The sequence below is a fragment of the Eschrichtius robustus genome, chromosome 5, assembly GCF_028021215.1.
Source record: "Eschrichtius robustus isolate mEscRob2 chromosome 5, mEscRob2.pri, whole genome shotgun sequence".
NCBI lineage: Eukaryota > Metazoa > Chordata > Mammalia > Artiodactyla > Eschrichtiidae > Eschrichtius > Eschrichtius robustus.
Genome location: NC_090828.1, coordinates 51,663,023 through 51,676,809, shown reverse-complemented (window position 1 = coordinate 51,676,809; position 13,787 = coordinate 51,663,023). Strand labels below are relative to the sequence as shown.

Genomic DNA, 13,787 nt, shown 5'->3' with positions numbered 1-13,787 from the left:
GTCCTCACCACACACTTTTCTGTCAGTTGCCAGGAAAAATTCTTATTGTCTAAAATTTAAATGTCAGTCCGTGATATAGGAAGATCAAGTTTCCTTGTTGAGGGGGAAAAAAATCAGAATGAAAGTTATGAATAGTATGTTACCTTCTGTGAAAGGCAGAGGGAAAATATGAAATAAAAATTTATAATAAATCACTGAAAATATACATAAGAAATTTATGACTTGGGGAACTTGAGTAGACTGGGAAACAGGTGGAGACAAGACTTTCATAAGGTACCTTTTCACATTGTTTTGATTTTTGAGTCGTGAATTTTTTACCTATTAAATAAATTATTGTATGTGTGTGTGTCTGTAAGTCCAGTACACATTGATATATAAAAACCTGTCTCACATCTGACTTAACGTCTCTCACCTGCCCATGCTCAGGCCTGACACAGGCAGGGACACCTATGGAAGAGAAGGGGCATGATGAATGTCTTCACTCTCCATGCCCCGTCCCCTGTCCCACCCACTTTGCTGCTTCTCCTAGCTCAGCAATGTGGAGGGGAGGCAGGGGTCAAAGGGTCTTACAAGACTGGTGGGTTTGTTGTCATCTGTGTGACAAATACCCAAATGTTGGTTATTTTTTTCTCCTGGGGAGCTTTTGTGCGTCCCTCAGAGACAGCTTACTACACCAAGAGGGTACGTTGTTCTCTGATATTTGGGCTGAATTTTTACGATTCCTACCCTGGCTTCTATATCAACAATCACCCCATGAAGGCTGTTTTCCACCCTCTGAAGTCGGTATCCTTTGGTCAATACCTTTAAAAGACCTCTCTACTCCACCTGCCTCATGACTTTGAAAAAACTCATTACCTTTTCTGTGCTAAAGTCTGGAAGTGCATGTCTCTCCCTCCACAGGGTCCCTCTTACAGTCCTCCCTTTAGGCCAAGTTTTCTTAACCTCCATGCTATTGACATTTGGGGCTAGATAATTCTTTGTTGTAGGGGATTTTCCTGTGCATTTTAGGATGTTTAGTGGCATCCTTGGCCTCTACCCGTTATTTAACAGTAGCACGCCCCCATCAACCAAAACAAGAATGTCTTCAGAAATTGCCCAATGACCCCTGGAAGGCAAATGGCCTGGTTGAGAGCCACAGCACTAGGCTAACAGCACTCTTCAAATGAATTGCCATTTCCTAATCTCCTTACCATTCTGCTAATTATCAGGCTGCATGATGGGGTTTAGGTGATAATCAAATACACATTGGAGACTGCCCCTTAGCAAGCCCTGCACAGAGGGTCTGATAGATAAATATCATGAGAATATGTGGGCATGTGACACCCATTTTTTCAGAAGGAACTCTGCAATCTTGAGATAATAGGAAAATTCTTACATCAATGAATATCAATGTAAGCCTACACTGTCTCCGACATTTAAAAATCTGGGCCTAAGGACAGTGAGAGTAGGGGTAAAGGAGACTTTAATTTGTTTATTTTTTGACTTTATTATTGACTATTTTTTATTATTCAAGCATTTGGATTAAAATTTGTACTTTTTAAAGAAAGAATCATAATTCTTCCATAGCTACATGAAGAAGAACATTTTAAGTTTTTGTAAGATTTTGATTTTGGTTTCATGGCTAAGATATGAAAGGAGGGTCAAGAAAAAGGGAAAAAAAGAGAGAGGCAAAAAGTTAAAAGGGAGAGGAGGTTAAAACTTACCTTGTTTCATCGATATAAACTGCTTCCAGCACAGATGCTGCATATTCAATATTCTTCTTTAAGTCTACGATGTTAACATCACCTTTTTCCAGCTGCTTCACTAAGCATCTTAGTCTGTTTCCAAAAGTTAGCCAAAAAGAAAGAAAAATAAAAAGAGATTTATCATAACTGTATGGAAAATAGTCCAATATTAAATATACAAATTGGGTTAAACTTTCAGTATATCTTTCCAGGTCATTAAATAGAAATATTTTTAGGTATATTTGGGGTATAATTAAGATCAGTCTTTATCACTTAAATGACTCAGAAATTATATTCACCTCTCAATAATACTAGGGCTATAGGTTGCTAGTTTAGGTACCATATTTCAAACATAGTTTTTCTGAAAATTCAAAACAATATAGGTATTTTCATAAAAGTATTTCTAACAGTAGAATTTACTTTATGGCTGTTTTGCTTCTTCAGAGTTGGCACTAAGAGAATATTTAAAGTCTACTCTTTTGACTACCACTGTAGCAATTATTCACTGTATATAGCAGTAAAAACAAAAATAAAAGGCAAAAGATTCAAGAAAATATAATTAAGATGAGAAAAAAATATATGTATGCATGCTTAGTATTTTTACTGCAATGGTTTTTCACTTGAAGGAAAACTGTAAAATATTTTCTCTTGTTTTTGCCCATGGGATGATGTATCCCAATTGTTTGAGAAATTTTAAAACATGCCTGGACTTCTGACTCACAGAAACTGTGATGTAATTAATACTATTGGTTTAAGTCACTAAATTTTGGGATAATTTTTTATGCAGCAATAGATATCTCATGGAGTGAGATAATACAAATTACCTCAATAAGTTTCTAACACTTTAAAAAACTTCTATGCATTAATTATAAATCCAGTGTTTCTGAAGATACTGCCCTTAACTAGGCAGAAAAAGAGAATATATTCTTTAGTCAGTACACACTATAAATAAACATTGTGAAGACAATTTACCCATTTTCCTAAATCAGCAGACAGAATTTAATTCCATTCCTAAGAAAATGTATTTCAGAGAGAATGGAGTGTATCTACTTTTAGGCACTGTCTTAAAGATAGTGTAACGGATTTTCAGAAAATTTACTTTGGGTGATTTCCAATATCAAGGTTTAGAGTATAAAGGCAAGTTAAAAATTTCAGCAAGGGTATTTGACATTTCTCCATCCATAAGAAATACTTTATTTCTCCATGAAAGAAAGCCACACCTAGATTAAAACTTCTTATTCAGGAAGCTACAAAGAATTACTTTTTGTACCATATACTTTTGTATGATAAAATATTAGCAGACAACAACATTGCCAAATAAATTCCATGTATCAATAAACAAGTCTTATTTGTACAGAGTCAGCAAACTAAAACAAAACAAAAATAATAACTAAAACAGGTTACTTAGAAAGAAAAAATTAAGCCTGGCTTTGAGGTTTGTGTAAAACACCGAATGTGATGATAAAGGAGCAACACATAGAATTTTGAGGGATTTTTGTAATGCTTATGACCCAAGCACATTATACTTATATTTTATGTGGGAAGCAAAAGAAAAAGTGCCATACTTTGCAATGGCTTAAAAATATTCCACTCATGTATCCTTCTTGTGAAAAGTGTTTGGTATAGCTTGGTTGTACGGCTTTGCTGTATTTGGTTGTATGATGTGGTCTTAAAAACCATGTGAACTTCAGATGGTTGCCTTTCATTCTTTCTGAATAACTGAACTCTTTTATTATTTAAGTTAGCAATTTTCACTACTAAAAAACTACATTTTCCAGGTTGTCTCAAAGCTACGTATGGTCAAATGACTGCATTCTGGTTAAGGAGAATAAGAAGGTCATTGAGTAAGACTTTCAGAACAATTATTTTGAAGAGGGCTAACTCAGCTAGAAGGGATTCTCTTTTACCCTTGCCTGTTACTTACTGCCTGGAATGCAGTGGAACTGTCTGAAAGTCCAGGAGCTATATAGGATCATAAAGTGATCTGACTAAAGGAAGCTACCCACTAAGAATGGCAGAGAAGGAAGAAGGAATTGGTCTGGGTCCCAATGCTGTGAATCCACCTGAATGAAATCACCTACATCTGAACTTACTTCATGAGAGAACAAAAAAAAAAAAAATGTTATGTTCAAGCCACTATTATTTTGAGATTTCTTTTTCTTTTTAATTTTTGAATTTTATTTTATTTATTTTTTTATACAGCAGGTTCTTATTAGTCATCAATTTTATACACATCAGTGTATACATGTCAATCCCAATCTCCCAATTCATCACACCACCACACCCACCCCCCGCCATTTTCCCCCCTTGGTGCCCATACATTTGTTCTCTACGTCTGTGTCTCAACTTCTTCCCTGCAAACTGGTTCATCTGTACCATTTTTCTAGGTTCCACATACATATATTAATATACGATATTTGTTTTTCTCTTTCTGACTTCCTTCCTTCCTCTGCAATTTTTTGGAAGTGTTTGAGAAGGATGGGTGTTAGCTCTTCTCTAAATGTTTGATAGAAATCACCTGTGAAGCCATCTGGTCCTGGACTTTTGTTTGTTGGAATATTTTTAATCACAGTTTCAATTTCATTACTTGTGATTGGTCTGTTCATATTTTCTATTGCTTCCTGGTTCAGTCTTGGAAGGTTATACCTTTCTAAGAATTTGTCCATTTCTTCCAGGTTGTCCATTTTATTGGCATAGAGTTGCTTGTAGTAATCTCTTAAGAGGCTTTGCATTTCTGCAGTGTCTGTTGTAACTTCTCCTTTTTCATTTCTAATTTTATTGATTTGAGTCCTCTCCCTCTTTTTCTTGATGAGTCTGGCTAATGGTTTATCAAATTTGTTTATCTTCTCAAAGAACCAGCTTTTAGTTTTATTGATCTTTGCTATTGTTTTCTTTGTATCTATTTCATTTATTTCTGCTCTGATCTTTATGATTTCTTCCCTTCTACTAACTTTGGGTTTTGTTTGTTCTTCTTTCTCTAGTTCCTTTAGGTGTAAGGTTAGATTGTTTATTTAAGATTTTTCTTGTTTCTTGAGGTAGGCTTGTATAGCTATAAACCTCCCTCTTAGAACTGCTTTTGCTGCATCCCATAGGTTTTGGATCATTGTGTTTTCATTGTCATTTGTCTCTAGGTATTTTTTGATTTCCTCTTTGATTTCTTCAGTGATCTCTTGGTTATTTAGTAACGTATTGTTTAGCCTCCATGTGTTTGTGTTTTTTACGTTTTTTCCCCTGTAATTCATTTCTAACCTCAAAGCGTTGTGGTCAGAAAAAATGCTTGATATGATTTCAATTTTCTTAAATTTACTGAGGCTTGATTTGTGACCCAAGATGTTGTCTATCCTGGAGAATGTTCCGTGCGCACTTGAGAAGAAAGTGTAATCTGCTGTTTTTGGATGGAATGTCCTATAAATATCAATTAAATCTATCTGGCCTATTGTGTCATTTAAAGCTTCTGTTTCCTTATTAATTTTCTGTCTGGATGATCTGTCCATTGGTGTAAGTGAGGTGTTAAAGTCCCCCACTATTATTGTGTTACTGTCGATTTTCTCTTTTATAGCTGTTAGCAGTTGCCTTATGTATTGAGGTGCTCCTATTTTGGGTGCATATATATTTATAATTGTTATATCTTCTTCTTGTGTTGATCCTTTGATCATTATGTAGTGTCCGTCCTTGTCTCTTGTAACATTCTTTATTTTAAAGTCTATTTTATCTGATATGAGTATTGCTACTCCAGCTTTCTTTTGATTTCCCCTTGCATGGAATATCTTTTTCCATCCCCTCACTTTCAGTCTGTATGTGTCCCTAGGTCTGAAGTGGGTCTCTTGTAGACAGCATATAGATGGGTCTTGTTTTTGTATCCATTCAGCAAGCCTGTGTCTTTTGGTTGGAGCATTTAATCCATTCATTTTTAAGGTAATTATCGATATATATGTTCCTATGACCATTTTCTTAATTGTTTTGGGTTTGTTTTTGTAGGCCATTTTCTTCTCTTGTGTTTCCCACTTAGAGAAGTTCCTTTAGCATTTGTTGTAGAGCTGGTTTGGTGGTGCTGAATTCTCTTAGCTTTTGCTTGTCTGTAAAGCTTTTGATTTCTCCATCAAATCTGAATGAGATCCTTGCTGGGTAGAGTAATCTTGGTTGTAGTTTCTTCCCTTTCATCACTTTAAGTATATCATGCCACTCACTTCTGGTTTGTAGAGTTTCTGCTGAGAAATCAGCTGTTAACCTTATGGGAGTTCCCTTGTATGTTACTTGTCGTTTTTCCCTTGCTGCTTTCAATAATTTTTCTTTGTCTTTAATTTTTGCCAATTTGATTACTATGTGTCTTAGCATGTTTCTCCTTGGGTTCATCCCGTATGGGACTCTCTGTGTTTCCTGGACTGGGTGGCTATTTCCTTTCCCATGTTAGGGAAGTTTTCGACTATAATCTCTTCAAATATTTTCTTGGGTCCTTTCTCTCTCTCTTCTCCTTCTGGGACCCCTATAAGGCGAATGTTGTTGCGTTTAATGTTGTCCCCGAGGTCTCTTAGAGTGCCTTCATTTCTTTTCATTCTTTTTTCTTTAGTCTGTTCCGCAGCAGTGAATTCCACCATTCTGTCTTCCAGGTCATTTATCCATTCTTCTGCCTCAGTTATTCTGCTATTGATTCCTTCTAGTGTAGTTTTCATTTCAGTTATTGTATTGTTCATCTATGTTTGTTTGTTCTTTAATTCTTCTAGGTCTTTGTTAAACATTTCTTGCATCTTCTCGATCTTTGCCTCCATTCTTTTTCCGAGGTCCTGGATCATCTTCATTATCATTATTCTGAATTATTTTTCTGGAAGGTTGCCTATCTCCACTTCATTTAGTTGTTTTTCTGGGGTTTTATCTTGTTCCTTCATCTGGTACATAGCCCTCTGCCTTTTCATCTTGTCTATCTTTCTGTGAATGTGATTTTTGTTCCACAGGCTGCAGTATTGTAGTTTTTCTTGCTTCTGCTGTCTGCCCTTTGGTGGATGAGGCTACCTAAGAGGCTTGTGCAAGTCTTCTGATGGGAGGGACTGGTCTTGAGATTTCTTTTAAATGCAGCTGAACCCAATCCTAACTGATAAATCAAATGAATAAGAAATGAATCAAATTATGGTCTTTTATGGGTATATGCCCAGTAGTGGGATTGCTGGGTCATATGGTAGTTCTATTTTTAGTTTTTTAAGGAACCTCCATACTATTTTCCATAATACATTCACCCTAATGTTCCTAGCAGCACTATTTGCAATAGCCAGAACAAGGAAGCAATTTAACGTCCATCGACAGAAATGGATAAAGAAGAGGTCGTATATATATATACAATGGAATATTACTCAGCCATAAAAAGGAATGAAATCAGGTCATTTGTAGAGATGTGGATGGACCTAGAGCCTGTCATACAGAGTGAAGTAAATCAGAAAGAGAAAAACAAATATTATATATTAATGCATATGTGTGGAACATAGAAAAATGGTATAGATCATCCTATTTGCAAAGCAGAAATAGAGACACAGACATAGAGAACAAATGTATAGAAACCAAGGGGGAAAGGGGGGTGGGTGGGAGGAATTAGGAGATTGGGATTGACACATAAACACTATTGATACTATGTATAAAATAGATAACTAATGAGAACATACTCTGTAGCACAGGGAAGTCTACTTAATGCACTGTGGTGACCTGAATGGGAAGGGGGTCCAAAAGGGAGGGGATATATGTATATGCATGGCTGATTCATTTTGCTGTACAGTAGAAACTAACACAACATTGTAAAGCAACTCTACTCCAATAAAAATTAATTTAAAAAAAATGAATCAAAATAAGGAACTCAAGAATAGAGAAATTTTTATATAAAACGAGAGAGGACACTCCTGGTAAACTATACTCAGGTTCACTCCCTAACTAATGACAGCCTGCAGTTGTTCCCAGGGAGTCATCCATCAGCAGATCACACGTGATGAAACCTGGGACATCAAAAGGCTCTAATACTTACACAATGAACATGCTTTTTCACAGAGATATCTTGATGTAGTTTAAAACCAACAAACATTATAAATTGTTATATGTTAATAGGGGTAATAACCTGTACTCTGACACAAAAAATAGCTTTGAAAAATCTTAATAGGGGTATAAACCTAGAATCTAACACAAGAAATAGCTTTGAAAAAAATACTCCAAAAAAGTTTTACCACCCAACTAGAAAAACTAATTAGATATGGTTATAACTCTGTAAAACAATAGCCACCTATACACAGACACACACAGACACACACACTCTCATACACACACCTCTAAACTCACTATGTCAACACCAAAAAACCAGAAATATATTTTGGAGGGTTACTAGGACTTCCTTTATCTCCTTTGCCAGTATGCACAAAATTTCCTTTAGTGAGTACACATTTCTATTTACATAAAAAGAAAAACCTTTGTATTGTAAAAAGATTATTTATAATTAAAACAGATGTTAAGGAAACAATTTATATATTTGTTATTTCAATTGTGAATTTGCTTTTGTAATCAATTTATGCATACAGTAATCCCCAACAATCTTATTTGGGCTTTAGTTTCCCTTTGTAGATAATACAAGGCCAAACACTATCATGAATCATTTTCAAATGATCATACATTCTAAACTGGTGGGTTCCAAAGCATTAAGGCTTTACTGAATATACCTGTACATATTTTTTATTTTTTTAAAGAAGATATAGACTATTTGCCTAATTCCTAAACTATCCTATGAGCAAATTCTCAGAACTGAAGAAGAAATCACAAAGTCATATGATAAAATAAATAAGTTCCCTAAATTTAGTAAAAACTCTTTTAAATAATGATTTGGTTTCTTTCATCAGAGTAAGCAAGCCGAGTGAAAAACAGTATAGTAATACCAGGACTAGGTATATTCTACTGGTTCCCAAAGCTTAAGATAAGTATATGTACTTTATGTTCTAACTTGAGCAGTTTCTGGCCCAGCAATTCAGCAATCTGTGGATAGAGACTCCACTGGCTACCCTGCACAGTAGCAAACAAGAGCTGTTCTATCAAACAGCATAGACCAGCTGTTTGTAAGCAGATAATATTGCCAAGAAGGTATTAAAACCCAAGTCTGTTAAATAAATAATTATTTAGTATTTATTACTGCACCTGGGGCTGTGTTAGAAAAATTGTGTATATGAACACATATAAGAATGCATATATATGGATACACACACGTAATGCACCACAGTACCTGTCTTCAAGATATGTGCAGTCTCTGGGAATGGCATGACTTATGCAAATAATGTTGTGAAATGTTGGATTACGTACACTTCCCATTACTTCTTTTCCCTAATTTCCAAGCAAACTGATTTATTCACTGTGCCTCAAACACTGTCACATCATCCTAGATTCAAGTTCTTATTTCTTACTGAAATCCCTCTCTCCCATATCCCATCTTTAACTGTCTGAATCATGTTTAATTACCAGGCATATCTGGGATGCTATCTATATCATAGATACTTAGAAGATTTCTATCCACTGTGGTCTCTCGACTTAGAAACTAAACCACACTTCATTTATCCCTCACTTATGAAATAGATATTTCTCTGGCTTTCACTATAATTTTAATAAACTAAACCACACTTCATTTATCCCTCACTTATGAAATTGATATTTCTCTGGCTTTCACTATAATTTTAATATTTTGTGCATGATGTTTTCCCAACTGATTTTTCAGCCAATAAAAAAATTGCAAGGCCTGCAAAGAAGGAACACTGATCCATAATGAGGATAAAAATCAGTCAGTCAAAACTGACCCAAAAACTACAAAGATGATAGAATAAGTAAGCAAGGATGTTAAAAGTTACAATTAAAACAATAACATACTACTCAATGCTCTGTAATGGCCTGTATGGGAAAAGAACCTAAAAAAAGAGTAGATACACACACACACATATATATATATATGTATAACTGATTCACTTTGTTGTACACCTGAAACTAACAAAACATTGTAAATCAACTATACTCCAATAAAGGTTTTAAAAAAATAACATAAACAACATTATGCCAATAAATTCAACAACTCAGACAAAATAAACAATTTCCTTAAAAGACGCAAGCTACTAAATTTCAAAAAGAAATTAATAAACTGAATTTGTAGTTAAAAACTTTCACACAAAGAAAACTTCAGGCCCAAACGACTTCATTGGCGAATTCCTACGAACATTTAATGAAGTAATAATACCTATTCCCTACAGACTTTTCCAGAAAAAGAATCCCAACTCATTCTAGGAGTACAAAATTACCCTTATAACAAAACCAGATGAAAACATTAAAAGAAGAAAAAGCAGCAGCAGCAGTAACATATTAATGAATATGCCTTATGAACATAAATGTAAACATTTCTTAACATTTTAAGAAATCAAGTCCACCAGTACATAAAAGAATACTGCATCATAAAAGAGATTTATCTCAGGAATGAAAAGTTGTTATAAAATTGAAAAATTAATCAATGTAATTCACTATATTAAGAGACTAAGAAAAGCCATATGATCATCTTAATAAATACTCAAACAGCATTAGACAAAATCCAACATCAATTGCTGATTGAAACTCTTAGCATTTTAGGAATAGAGGGGAGCCTACAAAAATCTACAGCTAATGTCATAAATAATGTTAAATGACTGAATGCTTTCCTTCAAAAATCAGGAACAAGGCTCTAGTCTCGCCACAGATATTCATAATTTCATTGGATCTTTCAGCCAAAGCTACAAGGCAAGAATAAAACTATCCAGACTGGAAAGAAAGAAATAAATCTGTCTTTGTTCACAGACAACATGATTGTCTAAGTAGAAAATCTGATGAAATATAACAAAAAGTTACTAGAAGTAATAAAAAGTAATAAATGATTGTAACAAGTTTACAATATAAAAAAGATACAAAAATAATATCATTCTATATAATAATAATGAACAATCTGAAATTAAAATGAAAAGCAATACCATTTACAATAGTACTGAAATGTAAAATTCTTAGATATAAATCTGACAAAGTATGTGCAAGCCCTATACACTGAAAACTATAGAACATTGCTGAATGGAATAAAGGTAGACCTAAATAAATGAAGAGATGCACCATGTTTATGGATTGAAAGACCCAATATTGTTAACATGTCATTTCTCCACAAATTTATCTATAGATTCAATACAACACCAGTAAATATCCCAGCAGGCTTTTTGTTTTTGTATATATTGACATGCTGATTCTGAAATTCACATAGAATCAAGGAGCTAAAATAGTCAAAACAAATTTTACAAAAACAACAAAGTTGGAGGATTTACACGACTTCAAGACTTATAAGACTTCAAGACATCTTAAAGCTACAGTAATCAGTACAGTATAAATGGCATAATATAGTACATTATTAACAAAAAGATAGTACAACAGATAAATGGAACAGAATATAAAGTCTAAAAATAGACCCCCAATATATAGTCAATTTATTTCAGAAAAAGATGCAATGATACTCTAGAGGAAAAAGGATAACCTTTACAACAAATTGTGCTGGATCATTAAAAATGTCCATGTGTAAAAGGAACTTTGATCCATACATGCATCACAGATTTAAATGTATATCTTAAAACTATAAACCTAGAAGAAAACATAGGAGAAAATCTTTTTGATCTTGAGTCATTCAAAGATGTCTTAGGTACAACACCTATGAAAAAAAAATAAGTTGAACTTCACCAATATTAAGAACTTCTGTTCTTCAAAAACATTGTTTCAAGAATTAAAAGACAAGCCACAGACTGGGAGAAAATATTTGCAAACCACATATCTGATAAAGGATTTTCAGAAAGCATATAAAGAACTTACAAAACTCAATAATAACAAGATAAGCAATCCAATACAAAATCTGCCAATGATTTTTTTCTATCACCAAAAAAGATATATTCCTGGCAAACATGAAAAGATGCTCAAACTTACTGGTCACCAGAAAAAATTCAACCTAAAATAAGTGAGATATAATCAAATACCTATTGGAATGACTAAAATTAAAATAACTGATCATACCAAATATTGGCAAAGATGTGAAGCAAGTTAAACTACATACACAGCTGTTGGGAATGTAAATAAGTACAATCACTTTGGAAAACAGTTTCTCAAAAAGTTACACATGTATCTACCATGTGACTCAACCACTCTATTCTTTGATGGAGAGAAAAAGAAATATATGTCCTTACACATACTTGTACATAAGCATCATAGCAGCTTTATTTGTAATAGCCCCAAACTGGAAACATCCCAAATGTTCATCCACAAGTAAATGGAAAAACAAATTGGGGCATATCCATCCAAAGAAGTTCTACTCAGCAATAAAAGGAATGAACTATTGATACACATAATGACAGGAGTGAATCTCAAATAATTATGCTGAGTGAAATACGATAGATGCATATGTATGATTCGATTTATATAAAATTTTTAAAATGTAAGCTATTCTTACAGTGACAGGAAGCAGATCAGAGGTTGCCTGGGAGTGAGGAGATGAAGGAGGAAAGGAGGGGAAGGGTTACAAAGGAGCTGGAGGAAATTTTGAGGGTAATGGAAATGTTCATTTTCTTCATTGTGGTGATGGTTTCATAGGTGTACACAGATGTTCATACTTGTCAAATTATAAATTACACAGTGAAATATGTAATTTGAGATAGAAAAAGCATATATGCTAAATAGATGCTTCTGTTACATATCTTTATTTTTCATCAGTTTTATTAAAATGCTTAAATTTTTAGTATATACTATCATGAAAGGCATGATAAAAAATCAAAAGTAGCATTAAACTGTTAATGATCTTTCTCCAAGGAGAATGACACTAATTTTGATAATTCATAAGGCTTTTAAAATCAGCCTGAATATTAGGTGCTGAACAGGCTTTGATGTTCGCAGCTTTTTGGTGGGACTTCCTTACCTTCTAATGATCAGAACATTTAAAAGAAGATAGAAATGAAAATAGAAACCATCTTTGAAAATAATTGATTGGATCTGTGATTCAATCAAGCAGTTGCAGAAGAAAAATAATTTCTACCTTTGAACAGAGTACTGAGCTGTAGAAAATGATTATTTTTTTTTATTCAGATATAGAACCAACACTTTCTAAATGAAAAAATACTCAGTATAAAGGGATGTAGTTTTCAGAATCAAGCACTTCCTATACTCTAAACTTACCTTCTGAGATTGCTACATGACCCTATCTTGCAAAAGGACCACCTACATGACTAAGAATATTATACTAAAAAATCCCGTGTGTCTATGCATGTCTTCATTAATTCTAGGATAAAAATGTCCAGGATACCCCTAATGCTGTAAAGCATGAATGATATGTACATTAATAATTTAAATTTAAAAGAGAATTGATACTCATCATATTTCTGTCAATGTCCCCATTTTTGACCTAACTGAACAAAAGTGAGAAGGATATGGCTGTAAGAATGTCATCTTAAGAAGCAGAAAAGGTAAAGCTAAAAGAATATCTATAGTGATATTAACATTAACTTTAAATATGGCCATACTCAGGAGTGCACAGAAACACAAATAGGTACTGCCAGAACTAGAAGCTGCTATGTCATTTTCTAAGTCCTGCATGCCTCTAATCCTAACATGATAAAAAATGATGATAAGAAGCCATTAAATAATGAAGTTGTGTTGTCTACTCTGTAGGTCAATGCTTAGGAAATTAAATTCTAACCTTAGTGTAAGAAGCAAAGCTTATAGATTTAAAGTCTTGTTAGTCTTTTTTCCCCCCACAGAGGCCAATGTTATAATTGTAAAGCTCCTTGATACCTTTATTTTATAGAATAAATAATTCCCCCCCAAATTGGTATCATTGAAAAAAATGGGAACAATTATATGGCAAACATTATTGCTCTTTAAAATATATTTACATTCTACATTTAAAGGAGCAAAATAACTCCACTGGAGAATATATAATGAAAAAGTATTTTTTTTAACATCTTTATTGGAGTATAGTTGCTTTACAATGTAAACAATGTAAACAACGTTTACCTCACTACAAAT

General features: G+C 33.7%; 1 protein-coding gene across 3 annotated transcripts in view; it reads right to left on the bottom strand.

Moving 5' to 3' along the window:
• Positions 1–13,787, bottom strand: part of PDE1A (phosphodiesterase 1A) — a 266,854-nt gene that overhangs the window by 107,732 nt on the left and 145,335 nt on the right. For all 3 annotated transcript variants that reach the window (XM_068544825.1, XM_068544826.1, XM_068544827.1), the window contains exon 2: positions 1,704–1,817. In XM_068544825.1, the coding sequence (XP_068400926.1) occupies positions 1,704–1,817 (114 nt within the window). The remainder of the gene's footprint in view (positions 1–1,703; positions 1,818–13,787) is intronic.